The sequence below is a fragment of the Saccoglossus kowalevskii genome, chromosome 13, assembly GCF_978046115.1.
Source record: "Saccoglossus kowalevskii chromosome 13, keSacKowa6.1, whole genome shotgun sequence".
Lineage (NCBI taxonomy): Eukaryota > Metazoa > Hemichordata > Enteropneusta > Harrimaniidae > Saccoglossus > Saccoglossus kowalevskii.
In genome coordinates this window covers 13,966,238-13,981,074 of record NC_140653.1, presented here as the reverse complement: position 1 = coordinate 13,981,074, position 14,837 = coordinate 13,966,238, and the positions used below count along the sequence as shown (strand labels likewise).

General features: G+C 36.9%; 1 protein-coding gene across 1 annotated transcript; it reads left to right on the top strand.

Moving 5' to 3' along the window:
* Window positions 1-1,463: 1,463 nt before the first annotated feature.
* LOC100368773 (cholesterol 25-hydroxylase-like protein 1, member 2) lies at window positions 1,464-2,336 on the top strand. Its single transcript, XM_002732757.1, has one exon. The coding sequence runs from the start codon at window positions 1,464-1,466 to the stop codon at window positions 2,334-2,336; it is 873 nt and encodes a 290-aa protein (XP_002732803.1).
* Window positions 2,337-14,837: the final 12,501 nt, after the last annotated feature.

Genomic DNA, 14,837 nt, shown 5'->3' with positions numbered 1-14,837 from the left:
TATGTCATGGAGGGTGACAGTAAACAAATAACGGCACCCTTTACATCGCAATATACCCATGCCATGGAGGGTGACAGTAAACAAATAAAGGCAGCGTTTACATCGAAATATACCCATGTCAACAAGGGTGACAGTAAACAAATAAAGGCACCCTATTCATCGAAATATACCTATGTCATGGAGGGTGACAGTAAACAAATAACGGCACCCTTTACATCGCAATATACCCATGCCATGGAGGATGACAGTAAACAAATAACGGCACCCTTTACATCGCAATATACCCATGTCATGGAGAGTGACAGTAAACAAATAACGGCACCCTTTACATCGCAATATACCCATGCCATGGAGGATGACAGTAAACAAATAACGGCACCCTTTACATCGCAATATACCCATCCCGTGGAGCTTTTGCTAGGCAATTTCTTCGGTTATTGGAAGGTACGTGGCGCTCAAAACTCGTACTTGTGATTTTTATTGGAAAGGCGCATTGGATGGAGTGTGGGGTAAATGAACGTTTATCAATACAAATGCCACACATGCGTGTCTCGACGACCACCGCCCTTTAATAATGCTGTTGCCGATTAGTCCTGTTGTCAAAATATTGTTAATTTGAGTCATAATATTTTATAGACCAAAATGGTCCTTTAGTTCGACCACTCAAACCACAAACATTATGTTTCCCGTTTCTGTTTTGTTGCCATTGTCCACTCCATGAAAATCTATATTATTATGTAATGTGTAATTTTATCATTATTAAGCAAAAAATGGGAATTCAAATCTGCAGCATCGCTAAAGCCGGTCATTCATAACCGGCCTACGAACGTTGAGGATAAGGGCGAATAAATGGTTCTTGGCTGGCGAAGATGAATCTGCAGTATCACGCCAACATCACGCTTCTTTATGGAAGTGAAGTTTTAAATGATTTGGACACTGGGTGGCGCTGCACACATTTAGGTCTTGATTTTTTTTGTCAAGTTATCGATGAGCAGTCTGTTGGATACTCAAGCGAGAACTAGAGTTTTGTCTATGGTTCCGAATACATGTAGGAGGATCGCGAAGGAATACGTTTTTCAGTTTATGACCTTCAATTGAAATATGTACTAATGGAAAGTAAGTATTTAAATAATTACGATTGCAAAATTAGAATATTATTAACGTTTTCTCTCTATTTGTTGCATGTACATTCTATAACATGCATTTGAAGGTGATGTACGAGTATATGCCCGTTACTATTGCATCTAATCATTAAATTCCAAAAGTTAGCACTCATGCAGCGCCGCCACATGTAAGAATGGCGTTTCACTTCCAACGCTAGAGGGCTTCAGTCCCTGGATGGACAAAACTACCCCGCATGCTGGGCGAGATTCATAACACGGGAAGCGGGCTTCTTGTACAGACCAACAGCTGCAATACTCACAGACGACGACGTATCCACTGCTGTAGGTACACCTATAATAATGGCTCTGAAAACCATCTTAAACGTCTCCTACGTAGAGCCGTTGATCGGTCTCTACCCTAAACAGTCGTTATTACAGCCTATGTGGGATGTCATTCTTAGATTTGTCAGCAGCGATGTTTTACAGTCTCCTCTTCTTCCTATCATCTTCTCGGTATCTTTTTACTTCATCTGCTGCTTTCCATTTATGATTGTCGACATCTATGGCAAAAAATGGTACTGGATTCAGAAGTACAAAATCCAGCCAACGAAAGAAGTAACCTGGTCACAAGTCTATGACACTTTGTACGTGACAATGTGGAACCATCTGTTTTTGATATTGCCAATGACTATCGTCCAAGCTTTCGTCACACCACTAACTGTAATACCAGAAAATGCGCCGGGCATGTGGGAATTCTGCTGGCAGATTACACTTTTTATGCTTATTTTTGACCTCGAATATTACGTATGGCATTATGTTCATCACAGAAACCGTTTTCTGTACAATCATTTTCACGCGCTTCACCATCGTTACTACTCGCCGTTTTCCTGGGTGACCCAGTACCTACATCCATGGGAACTTCTTAGCGTCGGTGTGTTCGTTACTACCACACCTTGGGTCATCGCCGACTGCCACCCTCTAACAGCCTGGGGGTTCATGGTCACTAATATCATAGTTAGTATTGAAGCTCACATCGGATTTGACTTCCCATGGTCTCTGCATCATTGGTGTCCGTTCGGTCTGTGGGGAGGCGCTCCTAAACACGATATGCATCACCAAAGACCACAGAGCAACTATCAGCCGTTCTTCACCCACTTCGACCGTCTGTTCGGCACCAGCACTTCATTCCGGTATGCTGGCGGCGTGATCGAAAACAAGAAGAAAATAATCTAGTTTAAATGAACTTCATGGAATATATTGACTTATAAATTTGCTTGGGACAAAACCTCGGACTGACTCGACTACATGTTATCGCCAACACGTTGATAATTCAAGTTGCTAGCTATCTGAAGATTATGGAGACATAGTAGTACGTTTCTAGAAATAATTACCATACAGTGCTTGATGGCGTTGCAAATTATATGCTAGTATATGTGTAATAGGGTTCCCGTTTGACACCAGAACTGAGCGGGACTGGGTTTATATCACAGAAAAATATAAATCCAAGGTTTTGTCCAATGTTTTTAAGGATTACATACAATTTTTAATCTGACAGGTTATTTTTACAGTTCAATAATTATAATATTTCCTGAGTATTATCTCAATATGCAAATATGGGATGCAGCACATTACGCAAATATAATCAACGGAGCTTTACTTATTCAATGCTACGGGCGTAACACGTGTCAGACCACGTGATTCAACAGGTAAAATAAGCTGACCAATCACTGACACTTGTCGTTTATTTGGGCGGGTCCCAATATAATTCAAACCTTGTGATCACGTTTGTAATCCTTTGCCTTTCTTTTCTTTTCTTGTAATTGTAATTCTGCGTTTTACGTTGTGAAATAGTGAGTGTATTACAACTCCCAGAAAATCTATTAGCATGTTGTAGAAACAACCATACTTGTTAAACTGTTGAATATTATTGTTAATTAGTGAGGTTGATGGACGAATCAACATTTTCATTGGTATACGTATTTACTAAAATTGCAGACTTACCCACAAGTACCTCAAATCAAACGAATGTTTAGTGATTTGTACCAATGAACACTAGTTGAAACGATATCTTCTCTGATACCTGCAGTAGTGGGATTCAGCTTTATTAAAATGTCTGATGATGAGTCAGTAGACGGATAGTCTGAAAATACATGTGCATATTGCAGGTTACCTACCATCTTGGACGTCACACTACTATTGTAATGTAAAAGTTGATGAAGTAATGTAGCGCTAAGTGTTTAAACTGGCTTTGAAGGGCATTGCAAAATAAATCATTAAGCCGTGTTGGTGAACATTAACTCAAGTGTACATTAGCATTTACTTTATTTAATTTACCAGCCCATTACACTTCTACAATACACACATGTTACATACAGCTTACCGTGGTTTATTTATTGTATACAATGCCTCTACCCTCATACAAACATATACAAAAGTACGCATAGATTTAAAGCGCGGCAGTCGTCGCGCTGCGCTTGTTCGACATTTTCGAACAATCCAATGCGCTCTTCAAATGGAAATCACAAGTATGAGGTTTGACCTGGGCGCCACTTGCACTGATTACTGCCGGTGACTCCTTCGATACCTTCCAATCACATGAAAACTACCTAATTAAAGCTTGGAAACATGTCAGTTCGTACTCGTTGATCTGCGCAACAGTCAAAGTCGCCAGCTTTGTTTATATGAGACCTATATATCGCGACGACTGCCGCACTTTAAGTGACATTTTGTATTTACCGTATATGATGCCAGTTATACACCTAATATCAACCCGACACATGCTTGATATTACTTCACATTAATAAATAACATAATATCTAATGACCGGGATGTAGATTACAAATGACCTGTAAATGCAACAAGATATGTCATTGTCGTACACATGTGCATATGATTCAGGCTTTTGTACAGTAGTGAAGAAATTGGAACGATATTACCCTCAGGTAAATCATGGTGCATGAAGTCTACGAACTTTCGGACGATTCCATAAAAGTTAAACAAACTTCTACTGGGTTAAATCAATTTAGAACAGGAGTATGTAAAACATAACCATCGACTAATAAAACCGGACATGTTTCATTTGATGACGCCTATGCTCATTAAACTTCCGCTCTGGTGTCAATACACTTCTACAAGCCTATAGGTCAACACACTTGTACAGTTTGTTCACCCTTACATCTTTTGGTTTGTGAGTTCGTAAAGTGTCGATTACACAAGCGAAGGATAATCACTCATCATAAATGGCACATTTATTACACACAATTGCTTGATTGCATGATAATATTTAAATTTGCAGGCCGGGTAGTTGAACAACTTGCTATATTACCCTAAAACCCAGAACAACAGTACGATTATTCCACTGTTGAAGAAGACATGGAAAGTGTACACGCAATCAACACCCGCGGTGAATATCACTAAATGACAGCAGAATCAATTTAAAAAAAAAGAAAAACGTCTCAAGCAAAAATGATAACATATAATTCTCAGTTAATTCAGCAACACAGCATATTTCTGTGGTGCTTGAAGTCGATAATCATTCAGACAAAGTTCAACAAACTTGTGATGGACTAAACAAATTTGTTTAAGGATATATGAAAAAAAACATGACCATCTTTAAAATCGCAGAATAGATTATTACAGCCGACCGTGTTTTTATGATGATGCTTCATCAACAAACCTATAAAGTTAAACTATATTTTTTTACATTAAAACATATATTAACACGTGGTGTGAATTATGCAAAACAGTTACAAATAATGATACAAGCAGTTATCACACTTAAAATGGAAATATTCAAATTGTATTCAAATATATGTCAATAAACATTTGAACCATATGTTCTAAAATAGTAATGTGTACCGACGCAAATACGTGCCAAATCTACCTGACATAGTCACAACTTAAAAGTCAAGAAGATTGCCCATCACCTGTATAATTATTTGCTTTAGCATGTAAACAATTGATGCGTTATATATCGTATCATTCTGGTACATCTCGGTCAGTAAAATAAAGCCCTGCATTCAAGACAATATACATCTTTAAAGGTTGTGAGTTTCACGATAATTTGTGATTCTGTCGAATGAGCAGACTGGGAGCTAAAGGATATTAGACAACTAGTCCATATTGATGAAATTAAAAAATGATGATCTCAAAGAATTGATTGCAGAAGAATCAGCGTTATGTGTGTTTCATTAACTAACACATTTATTTAGAAAGATTAAAATGATTGCTGGAAATAATGTTGCTGTCTTTCCACAGACCCCGAAGTCGTTCTGTTGTTCCGGGTAGTCTTGTAAGCTGCACAGCTATCTTGGCAGTAATTATGAGAAGTGTCTATCCTTTGCATGTGTCATCGAAATCAATAAGAGTCCCCAAACTAACATACTCAAATCTGTAGGGTGAACAAACTGCACAAGTGTGTTGACCGCTAAGTTTGGGACTCGGAGTCTGAACTTTGCTTTGCAGTTATTATCATAGGGAGGTTATTCATTCTTATTATTACTCTGACATTTATATCTACAGGTAAGATAGTTTAGATATTACCCTCAGACCCGGGAGAGAATGACTATGTCTTCGTGAAAAAAAGGCTCTTTTTAAAAAATAAAAACAGTTTTCAACAAATATTAAATCAATTTAATTTAATAAAAGTGTTAATTTAATACACACAATATTGGTACTACAAGGATCATAAAAAAAGAAAATTGATATTAAACATTTATCTGAATGTTTGAGATCATTTAGTAAACAAGATCACCAAAAAACAAGATGTACTAGTTGTTTAATGTCCTTTAATCCCCAAATCCTTTAACAGAATCACAAACTGGACATAAATATGATATGAATAGCATATAATAAAACAATTATAACGAGTTTTGTAAAACTCATAAATGTATATTTGTCTTGAATGCAGGGATTTATTTAAATGACCGAGATGTACCAGAATGATACGATATATAACGCATCAAAAAGTAAATAATTATACAGGTGATGGAAAATCTACTTGACTTTTAAGTTATGACTATGTCAGATAGATTTGGCACGTATTTGCGTCGGTACACATTACTAATTTAGAATATATGGTTCAAAAGTTTATTGACACATTTCAAGACAATTTGAAAATTTACATTTCTATACATCATATCACGTATAGCTCTATTTGTGATTAATTAATATGCAAATCTCTCATCAAATGTTAATGCAAATTTTGCTAAGTAAGTAAACAAAGTCAATTTGTAAAAGTTTGTTAAACTCAAAGCAGAGTTTCGGAAGTGTATTGACCTTAAACATCATCAGAAGAAACGTCCTAATATCGACGAATTTCCCAAAATGAGTTTATAAGTTATCAAAGAACCACCTCAGTGTAGCCACTAATGAAGGATGGTTGCAGTAAAGTGGACGTACTGGACATGTATTTGCCAGTATTGAAATTTAGGTCATATAAATACTGAGCCGAAATGTCGGCCGGACATTTGCTTACACAGCACGACTGGATCATATGGAGATTTCCAAATAAATCATCTGTTCATAAACCAAAACAATAGTTGATGCAGTTTAAAATTCATCCCTTTTTAACTATTCAATGAAAAACTCTTAAAGAATAAGCGAATCACTTATTTTTCATTATTTTCGGTTTAAATTAAACCAAAGTTCGTTGACATTCGTACTCATTGAAGTTCACATTTTACCACCCACTTAGTATTGAGATATTTTTGTAAGCACTAAAATAAAAGTTTCTAAAAATTATATTCCATATTTTTCATCATGAGAATTGACTGGATACTATCAGCCCATATAAATAATATAATACTTTTTAAACAATAGAGACGAGCAAAAAAGCAGTATTACTACCATTAGCGTAGATTAGTAGCTTTTCTGACTACTATTTGTCAATTGTTTTCTTTGCATTATAATACTAATAACAAGTATTTATTTATATGTAATAAATTATTGATATTAAAGCAAAGTTTCTCAATGTGGACATAGTTTTCGAATATTTAAAAATGTTTGCTATTCAGCGGCCATTTTTTCAACAACAAAAAAAGACCACTGGCAGATCATGGCAAGGTTCGTGGTACCAATATTTCGAGAATAGAAATGATGAGTTGCCAAGCGACGCCAATTGCATATGTGCATGTTCCTGGTGATGATGGTGCGATGCTGTCAATGTACGCAGGAGTTTTTACATATCTATTGAAACCATCGCAACTATTATGAGTAGACTAATGATAAACACGGAGTATATGCTTGTACGGTATCTAGGACATCATTAATATGAATACAATGCCGTCCACCACAAGCCAGTGTAGAAGACATAGTCCACTGCAGTAACAATGATCCACGTCACATAGTTTGTGTTGTTTACAGAAATACTTTGAACCTTACCGCAAGTTTATGATGGATGTGCGGTTTAACCGCAGACCATCTATTTTAGGAGAAACCGCGATAAGAGGTGCCAATCACTTGGCATGAAGCGTAGAATGGTCGTGGATGCATGGTTCGGAAATATTAACAGGGTGTACGACAAAAGATACATTACAAATATAACTTTATTTCTCTAGAAAAGATTGCCACATTCATGTTATTTTTGAATACATGTTTGCTTAATCGAAGAGAAATGTACAAAATTACACACTTGAATTTTCACATTTTCGACTATGAGGGCGCTAAGACGCAATGTTCACAAAATAATTGAAATAAAATACTAGTACAACGAGTAAGGGCGCACTTTACTTGTCTTAAAGTACAGTCGCTTTGAATATATCTTTGAACGGCATTGGGCTGATTAAAATGGATTGTAATTGCGGATTTATTTAAGGGTCATGCATAACAATGTTTAATTAAAACGAAAACACATGTATGCAAATGTCATACAAGGAACTGTTCCGACTAGCTGTTATTTAAGATTCCTGTTTTGTTTTGTTTTGTTTCGTTTTGTTTTGTAAAATTGTACTACAAATCCAAGTTATTGTTTTAATTAGTAATAAACTTCATAACCATATGGCATAACACCTATTACATCTGGTGACTTAGTATCTAACTAAACGTAAGCTATTTTTAATATATAGTATTTTTGGTTGATATTTTTGAAAACTTGAAGTGGAGTAATATTAATATAAATCGAGAATGCATACATTAACAAGACATGACATGTCATAGCCCCCGCTCAGAAAAAAATTTAAAAACTTATATTGAACTTAGTTTGTGTCAGAGTGAATTAATTCATTATGAGCTGTATTAAAATTCTGTTATTAAATGTTCAGAATTGATGTGTTACAATTTTAGGGGGTGGGGTAAAAATTTATTCATTTAGCTTTTCTGAGACAATTTATAACTTGTTAAACATATAATGCGATGTGCACTTGTAAACAATTATTACCTGTCCCTGTACCAAATTTGAACAAAACTGGATGACATATCTGAGAAAAAGCTGTTAACAGCTAGAAAAAGCTTGTTTTTTTTAGATTTTTGAGGGAAAAAATGGCCTCCAAGTCGTAAAACTTTATCCAATCAAACAGGGCATGAATGACACTGAAAGTTGCAACATATAATTTGTCCAGTTTTTGGTTTGGATGTAAATTGGCAAACATGATTTCTATGGCATTCTCAGCAAGAACACCAGAGAGCAACAAACAAGTACAACAGGTAAAATGACATGCAAGTATGCAAATCAGATCTGCAAATATGTTGAAGAGTCAGTGTTGTGTCTGTTTGGATAAACTTCTTTGTACAACTGTATTCCTAATACAAGAACACCGTCAATCACAGAACTGTTCCAGCGAAAAACTTCTGATATTTCAAACAGTAACAGAGCAAAGATACCGTTTGTCATACAAGTACTAGCACCAGATGAAGAACTGAGAAACTGCAATGATCCTTGGTGTACATTACCTGTGTCAACAACTTTACTTCCCATGTACTTCATGTACAGATCTACATGTAGTTTATGGCCCTGAATTAGTTTCAATATCTCTAAATAAGGACAAGAGTACTTCTCATATGACAATGATACAAATAAAGTGCAAGAATCAAGAAAAAATATTATCAAGTTTTTATTATCATACATTAATATTAACAAATCATGTGAAATTGAACTTTTATGTACAGAGAAACACATATTTATGCTTTGGTTGACAGCACTTCTCAAAAAAAAAAAAAAAGACGACCTGCAAAACTTTATACAATTGTCAGACATGCAGCGAATAGTATGCTTTTGTAATACATTGTATATGCAGTTTCAGTGGCTTTACTTTCCGAGAAAAAAATTCTGGCTCTGCACCTGAAAAAAACAAAAAAACATTTAGTCAAAAGTAAGCAGAGATTGTAGCATATATGCTCCCATTAGCTGTTAAATTTAATTAAAAAAGATATTTTCGTACTGTCTTTTCAGTACGAAAATATATTACTTAATATATTTATACCAGCCAGAAAGAAATTGCAAGTTTTCACTGAGCAATTAGGTATTATACATGGACAACAATTGATGCATTTCTAGCAATATACTGTTTGAAAGGCTGCAAGATGTAATGAAGTAGCGAAGTAGCGAAGTAGTCTGACTGGCTGGGAAACTGCACAGTACATACAAAAATGTATGCTCATGATATATGAGCAGCTCCACCAAATATAAAAATATTCTTTCCATAGTTATGACTCTAATGTGAATGTGATTTTCCACTCCTTAGCAATAGTAGTTAGAGTATTGTATTGTATTGTATTGTACTGTATCGTACAAGTTTATTGTGATTCTATATGTGTTTGTAATATTATTTAGCTTGCTTTAGCATTCTGTTTAGTTGGTTAACTTTACTGTATCTTAATGTAATTCATTTTATTTTTATACGACCATAGAACAACTCACTGTAGTTTGTTTTAATGTTGAATAAAAATTAAAATCAGTCACTGTATAGTGGTGACGTATTGCGCAAAATTGTTGCAAGGACAATACTTTTCTCGATTTGCGTGTCGTCGTGCGTCGATAAAAAATGCATGGAATAGTCGGCAGTATCGATCAAGTTCGTCTAGTGTGACATTCGTGGCTGGCGACAAGATGCCGTCTAATCGTTTAAATAGGCGTCAAGGAGGAGTGAAAAGCCCTAATTTGGTGCTACAATAGACGTCATGGAATGTTGGAAAATTACAGTCAATCAAAAAAACTGTTCACATGACAACAACAAATATTCACTATATTCATTATGCATTATTTTTTTGTTGGTAGCACGGTACAGTAGCTTACTTGTTTTCGAAGTGTTGTAATTGTTGATTAGTACTCAGTAGTGATTATATTAACGTACAAAAAATAAATTCGTTGAATTGTTATGAAATGCAAGTAAAATTCAACTTAGTTTTATCGTAAGCAAATGTTTTCGGTTACATGTTAACGCTCGATGAGACAATATCCGCCATGTTATCCATGCCCACGACGCGTGTTTATAATGACCAGATAGGTCAAGTCGCTAATCAACCAATCAAAATGCTGGATGGTGCCCATGTGCTCAAATTACCATAAAGCATTTAAATATGACAGTTCAGCGACCTCATGGTGAAAGCAACACGAAAGACCAGATTTACCGATGTTTTAGTGCGATCTTTTGGCTTTGTTTCTCATGGGGAAAAAGGCAGGATTTTTTTAATCAGATTTAGAAAAATAAATAAACGTACCGTCCCAAATAAAAATGTGCCGGATGGAATTTTTCTGTGGAAAAAATAAACGTACCGGTACGTTTATATTGGGACATTTAGCGTTGTGGGCAAGCACTCCTGAGTAGCTTAACTTCGCCTATTGCGTGATCAGTGGATTACGTAAATAAACCAACACTTTCAATGAGTACATGCCGACCCAACTAAACTTGTTTATGGCTGGTTTATGGCTGCATCTCATAGAACAATAGCTGTGGAAATCATAAACAAATGTAAATGTTGCGGAAATCAAGCATGGCGATAATGATTTTGAGGGAGGCAGAGTCTGGCCACAGGGAGCCCAGGAACTATAATCAACTGTAATACGCAGTCTCTATGAGCGGGGGGGGGGGGGGGGTATCGGCTGGTATCTAGTGTAAGAAATAGACAAGGGATGAAGGCTCCAGCCAGCTAACAATTTTTAAACTCGAAAAAACAGACGAAAAAAATGAAAAATAAAATATAACAAAAATGCCAGGTTGAAGAATATTAGTTGCTTCTTCAAATTTTGCCAAAGCCCTACCTACATTTTACCGATATCTGCAGAATAAATCAAGAAAACTACACAAATTTACTCCATTTAGGAATTCCTAACGGTTTGCCCGAACGCATGGCATAGTTGGAGGCGTGGCCTGTTCAGCATTTGTCAACAACCAATCACAAGACTGGTTACGAACCACATCGAGGTCACGACTCGGTTAGCCTTGCTCAACTGGTTCGTAACCAGTCTTGTGATTGGTTGTTGACAAATGCTGAACAGGCCACGCCTCCAACTATGCCATGCGTTCGGGCAAACCGTTAGGAATTCCTAAATGGAGTAAATTTGTGTAGTTTTCTTGATTTATTCTGCAGATATCGGTAAAATGTAGGTAGGGCTTTGGCGAAATTTGAAGAAGCAACTAATATTCTTCAACCTGGCATTTTTGTTATATTTTATTTTTCATTTTTTTCGTCTGTTTTTTCGAGTTTAAAAATTGTTAGCTGGCTGGAGCCTTCATCCCTTGTCTATTTCTTACACTAGATACCAGCCGATACCCCCCCCCCCCCCGCTCATAGAGACTGCGTATTACAGTTGATTATAGTTCCTGGGCTCCCTGTGGTCTGGCAAGCATCTCAGAGCAGCATTGCGCCGACACCACCACGACGTTTGAATCCCGGTGAGAGCACTGCAAACCTCTTAAGTCACGAGGTAAACTTTCAATTTACACAATACATAATCAGTTCCTACAACCATAATAAAAAGGCAGTTTTTCTGGCGAAACTCTCGCCAGGTTAGCAATAGTTTCTCACGATCACCAAACCGGAGACACAAACGATAATACAAAGTGTATAAATACCATAACAAGCACAGTTTCTTACCTTTGAAATTGACGAGACACAATTTTGTCCATAGAAGCGTTGCGCAAATAAAGATTCCGGGATACAATATCCTCACAAAATTGACTGATTTCCACCGAGACGAGAACTGCGTAAGCGTCATCAAAACTCGAATTAAACTCGGGTAATTTCGGGAAAAGTCGGATTTTGAAGGAAAAATGTTAAATATCAAGGAAAAACACAGTGAAACTTTGAAGACTCGAAAAAATAACTTGATGTGCACCATAGCACCATCAATTTCTGTCTCTGTACCAACTCTGAACTTAATTGGATCACACATGTGTGAGAAAAAGCTGGTAACATGAAAATGTGCACGCATATTGCACAGACACAACCCAAATTAATACCCCCCGCCCGGATCGCAGATCCGGCGGGGGCTAAAAACACAGGGTAGATTTGGAGTAATATTATTTCATAGTTAAAACTGTTTAAGCTACACATATTATAACCGACACACACATGTCAACTTAGGCAGTGTGTCAATTCCCTAAAGCTGAGTTTTATATGTAGAAAAATGAAAATGTTCAAATACTTTTGTAGCCTGACAAGTTGGCGTAGGTGGCGCCCTGGACTGCTGCGATCATTCTCCAGACTCTCCACCTTATTTCGTAGTCTGACTGTACTGTGCAAGTTGTCGAAACATTTCTTGCACAAACTTCCACTGTGCTTTTCTCTTTCCAAAGAAACGGCAAAAATGCTATTCAAAACAGAGACCGTGTCGGACGACAAACTAGAATTGCTGGAAAATATCGGTCTTCGGTTTTTTGGTTGACTTGACACATCGATACCGCAAATTGCACACGATGTAGGGTCCAGAGTTAATTCAAAAGTCGTCTTCACAGGAGTAATTTGTTGGTTGGAAAATTCGCACAATGGTGTAGAGAACTCCATGTCTTCCTCCTAGAATATTCACTACTGAAGTAAATATTCATCGTAAGCTTGTTGACTTGTTATCTTTATCGTGCGTAATCTTGAGTGGCGTTTGTTTATATTTAGCACGTTGTAATCTATGACTGACAGAGTTACCATGACTACTTCATTGAATATTCATAACTACGCAACAGAATCTAGATCTGGGTGTGGAGTTTCTATTTTGAAGTTACCGACGAAAACTACACTATTCTGTCAGGCGTTGGTGGGGATCGCAGCAGTCCAGGGCGCCACCTACGCCAACTTGTCAGGCTAATACTTTTGTCACTTGACAATAAACAGTTTAAAGCGGGGAAGTCGTCACCTGCGCATGCGTCAGATGGCCATAGTGTGTCATTGCGTTGTATCGTCACATGAAACGCTGTCTCTGCACAAACCTCAATCTCCTTCCCAGAGGCCTTTGCGCTTTACGCAATAGTACCTCTGCCACAGGCAGTCTTCAATTTTGTGGTCAATCGCCTCACTACGCACGTCCATCTTTCCGCAGTTGTGTCATTTGAAATCGAACTACAAAAAGTGGTAAAAAACGTATGTGACATCTGAACTATTTATCAATGCCAGACTTCAGTGAAAACGTAAATACGAACCATTTTATCGCGGACTATGTTTTGCAAGGTAATGTTATAGTAGTGAAATGGCGCACGTGACACACTAAAACTTGGAGGAAAAAACGTTCTGTTGACAAATTTCAATTTCATTGACAGGAGTTCATCTTGTATTCTGGTGAATATTTCAATACTATATTTCTGGCTTGAACCACAGGGAGCCCAAGAACTTCGATCAACTGTACGCACTCCCTATGAGCGGGGGTGGGGGGTATGGGCTGGTATCTAGTGTAAGAAATATACAAGGGATGAAGGCTCCAGCGAGCCCATATTTTTTTAAACTGGAAAAACAGACGAACAGAACTTGAATGAAAAATAAAATCTATAAAAAATACCAGGTTGAAGAATATTAGTTGCTATTTCAAATTTCGCCAAAGTCTCACCTATATTTTACCTACATCTGCAGAATAAATCAAGAAAACTTCACACATTGACTCCATTTATGAATAATAAACGGTCTTAACTATAGAAGGCTCAATCACAATAGAAGACATATTAATGGTAAAAGGTTTGATGTCCCATCATTGTATATGTTTTGGTGTGTTATCACATCATCGTGGATGTTGTTTTTCAACGAGAACCATCATATTTACTCAAACATTGAAATTACCTCGACCACGAATAGAACATACTAGCAGAGGAGCGTTGGTAAGACGCTCAAAATTCTGCGATTAAACCAATATTTTCACCGGAATTCTACTTAGTATGCCTTTGCCCTAAATGTTAGTGAGGCTTTGACACAGAATATCAACGATTCTTTCAGTTGTCGCTCTTCAATGAGCATTTATCTGTCTAAATGTCAGTGAGCCTTGATCTGTCTAAATGTCAGTGAGCCTTGATCTGTCTAAATGTCAGTGAGCCTTTATCTGTCTAGATGTGAGCCTTTATCTGTCCAAATGTCAGTGAGCCTTTATCTGTCTAATGTCAGCGAGATTTCATCTCTCTAAATGTCAGTGAGCCTTTATCTGTCTAAATGTCAGTGAGCCTTTATCTGTCTAATGTCAGCGAGATTTCATCTCTCTAAATGTCAGTGAGCCTTTATCTGTCTAAATGTCAGTGAGCCTTTATCTGTCTAAATGTCAGTGAGCCTTCATCTGTCTAAATGTCAGTGAGCCTTCATCTGCCTAAATGTCAGTGACCTTTATCTGTC

Excerpts from the sequence above, each read along its gene's own strand:
- LOC100368773 (XM_002732757.1), top strand. The coding sequence starts at position 1,464 with ATGGCTCTGAAAACCATCTTAAACGTCTCCTACGTAGAGCCGTTGATC.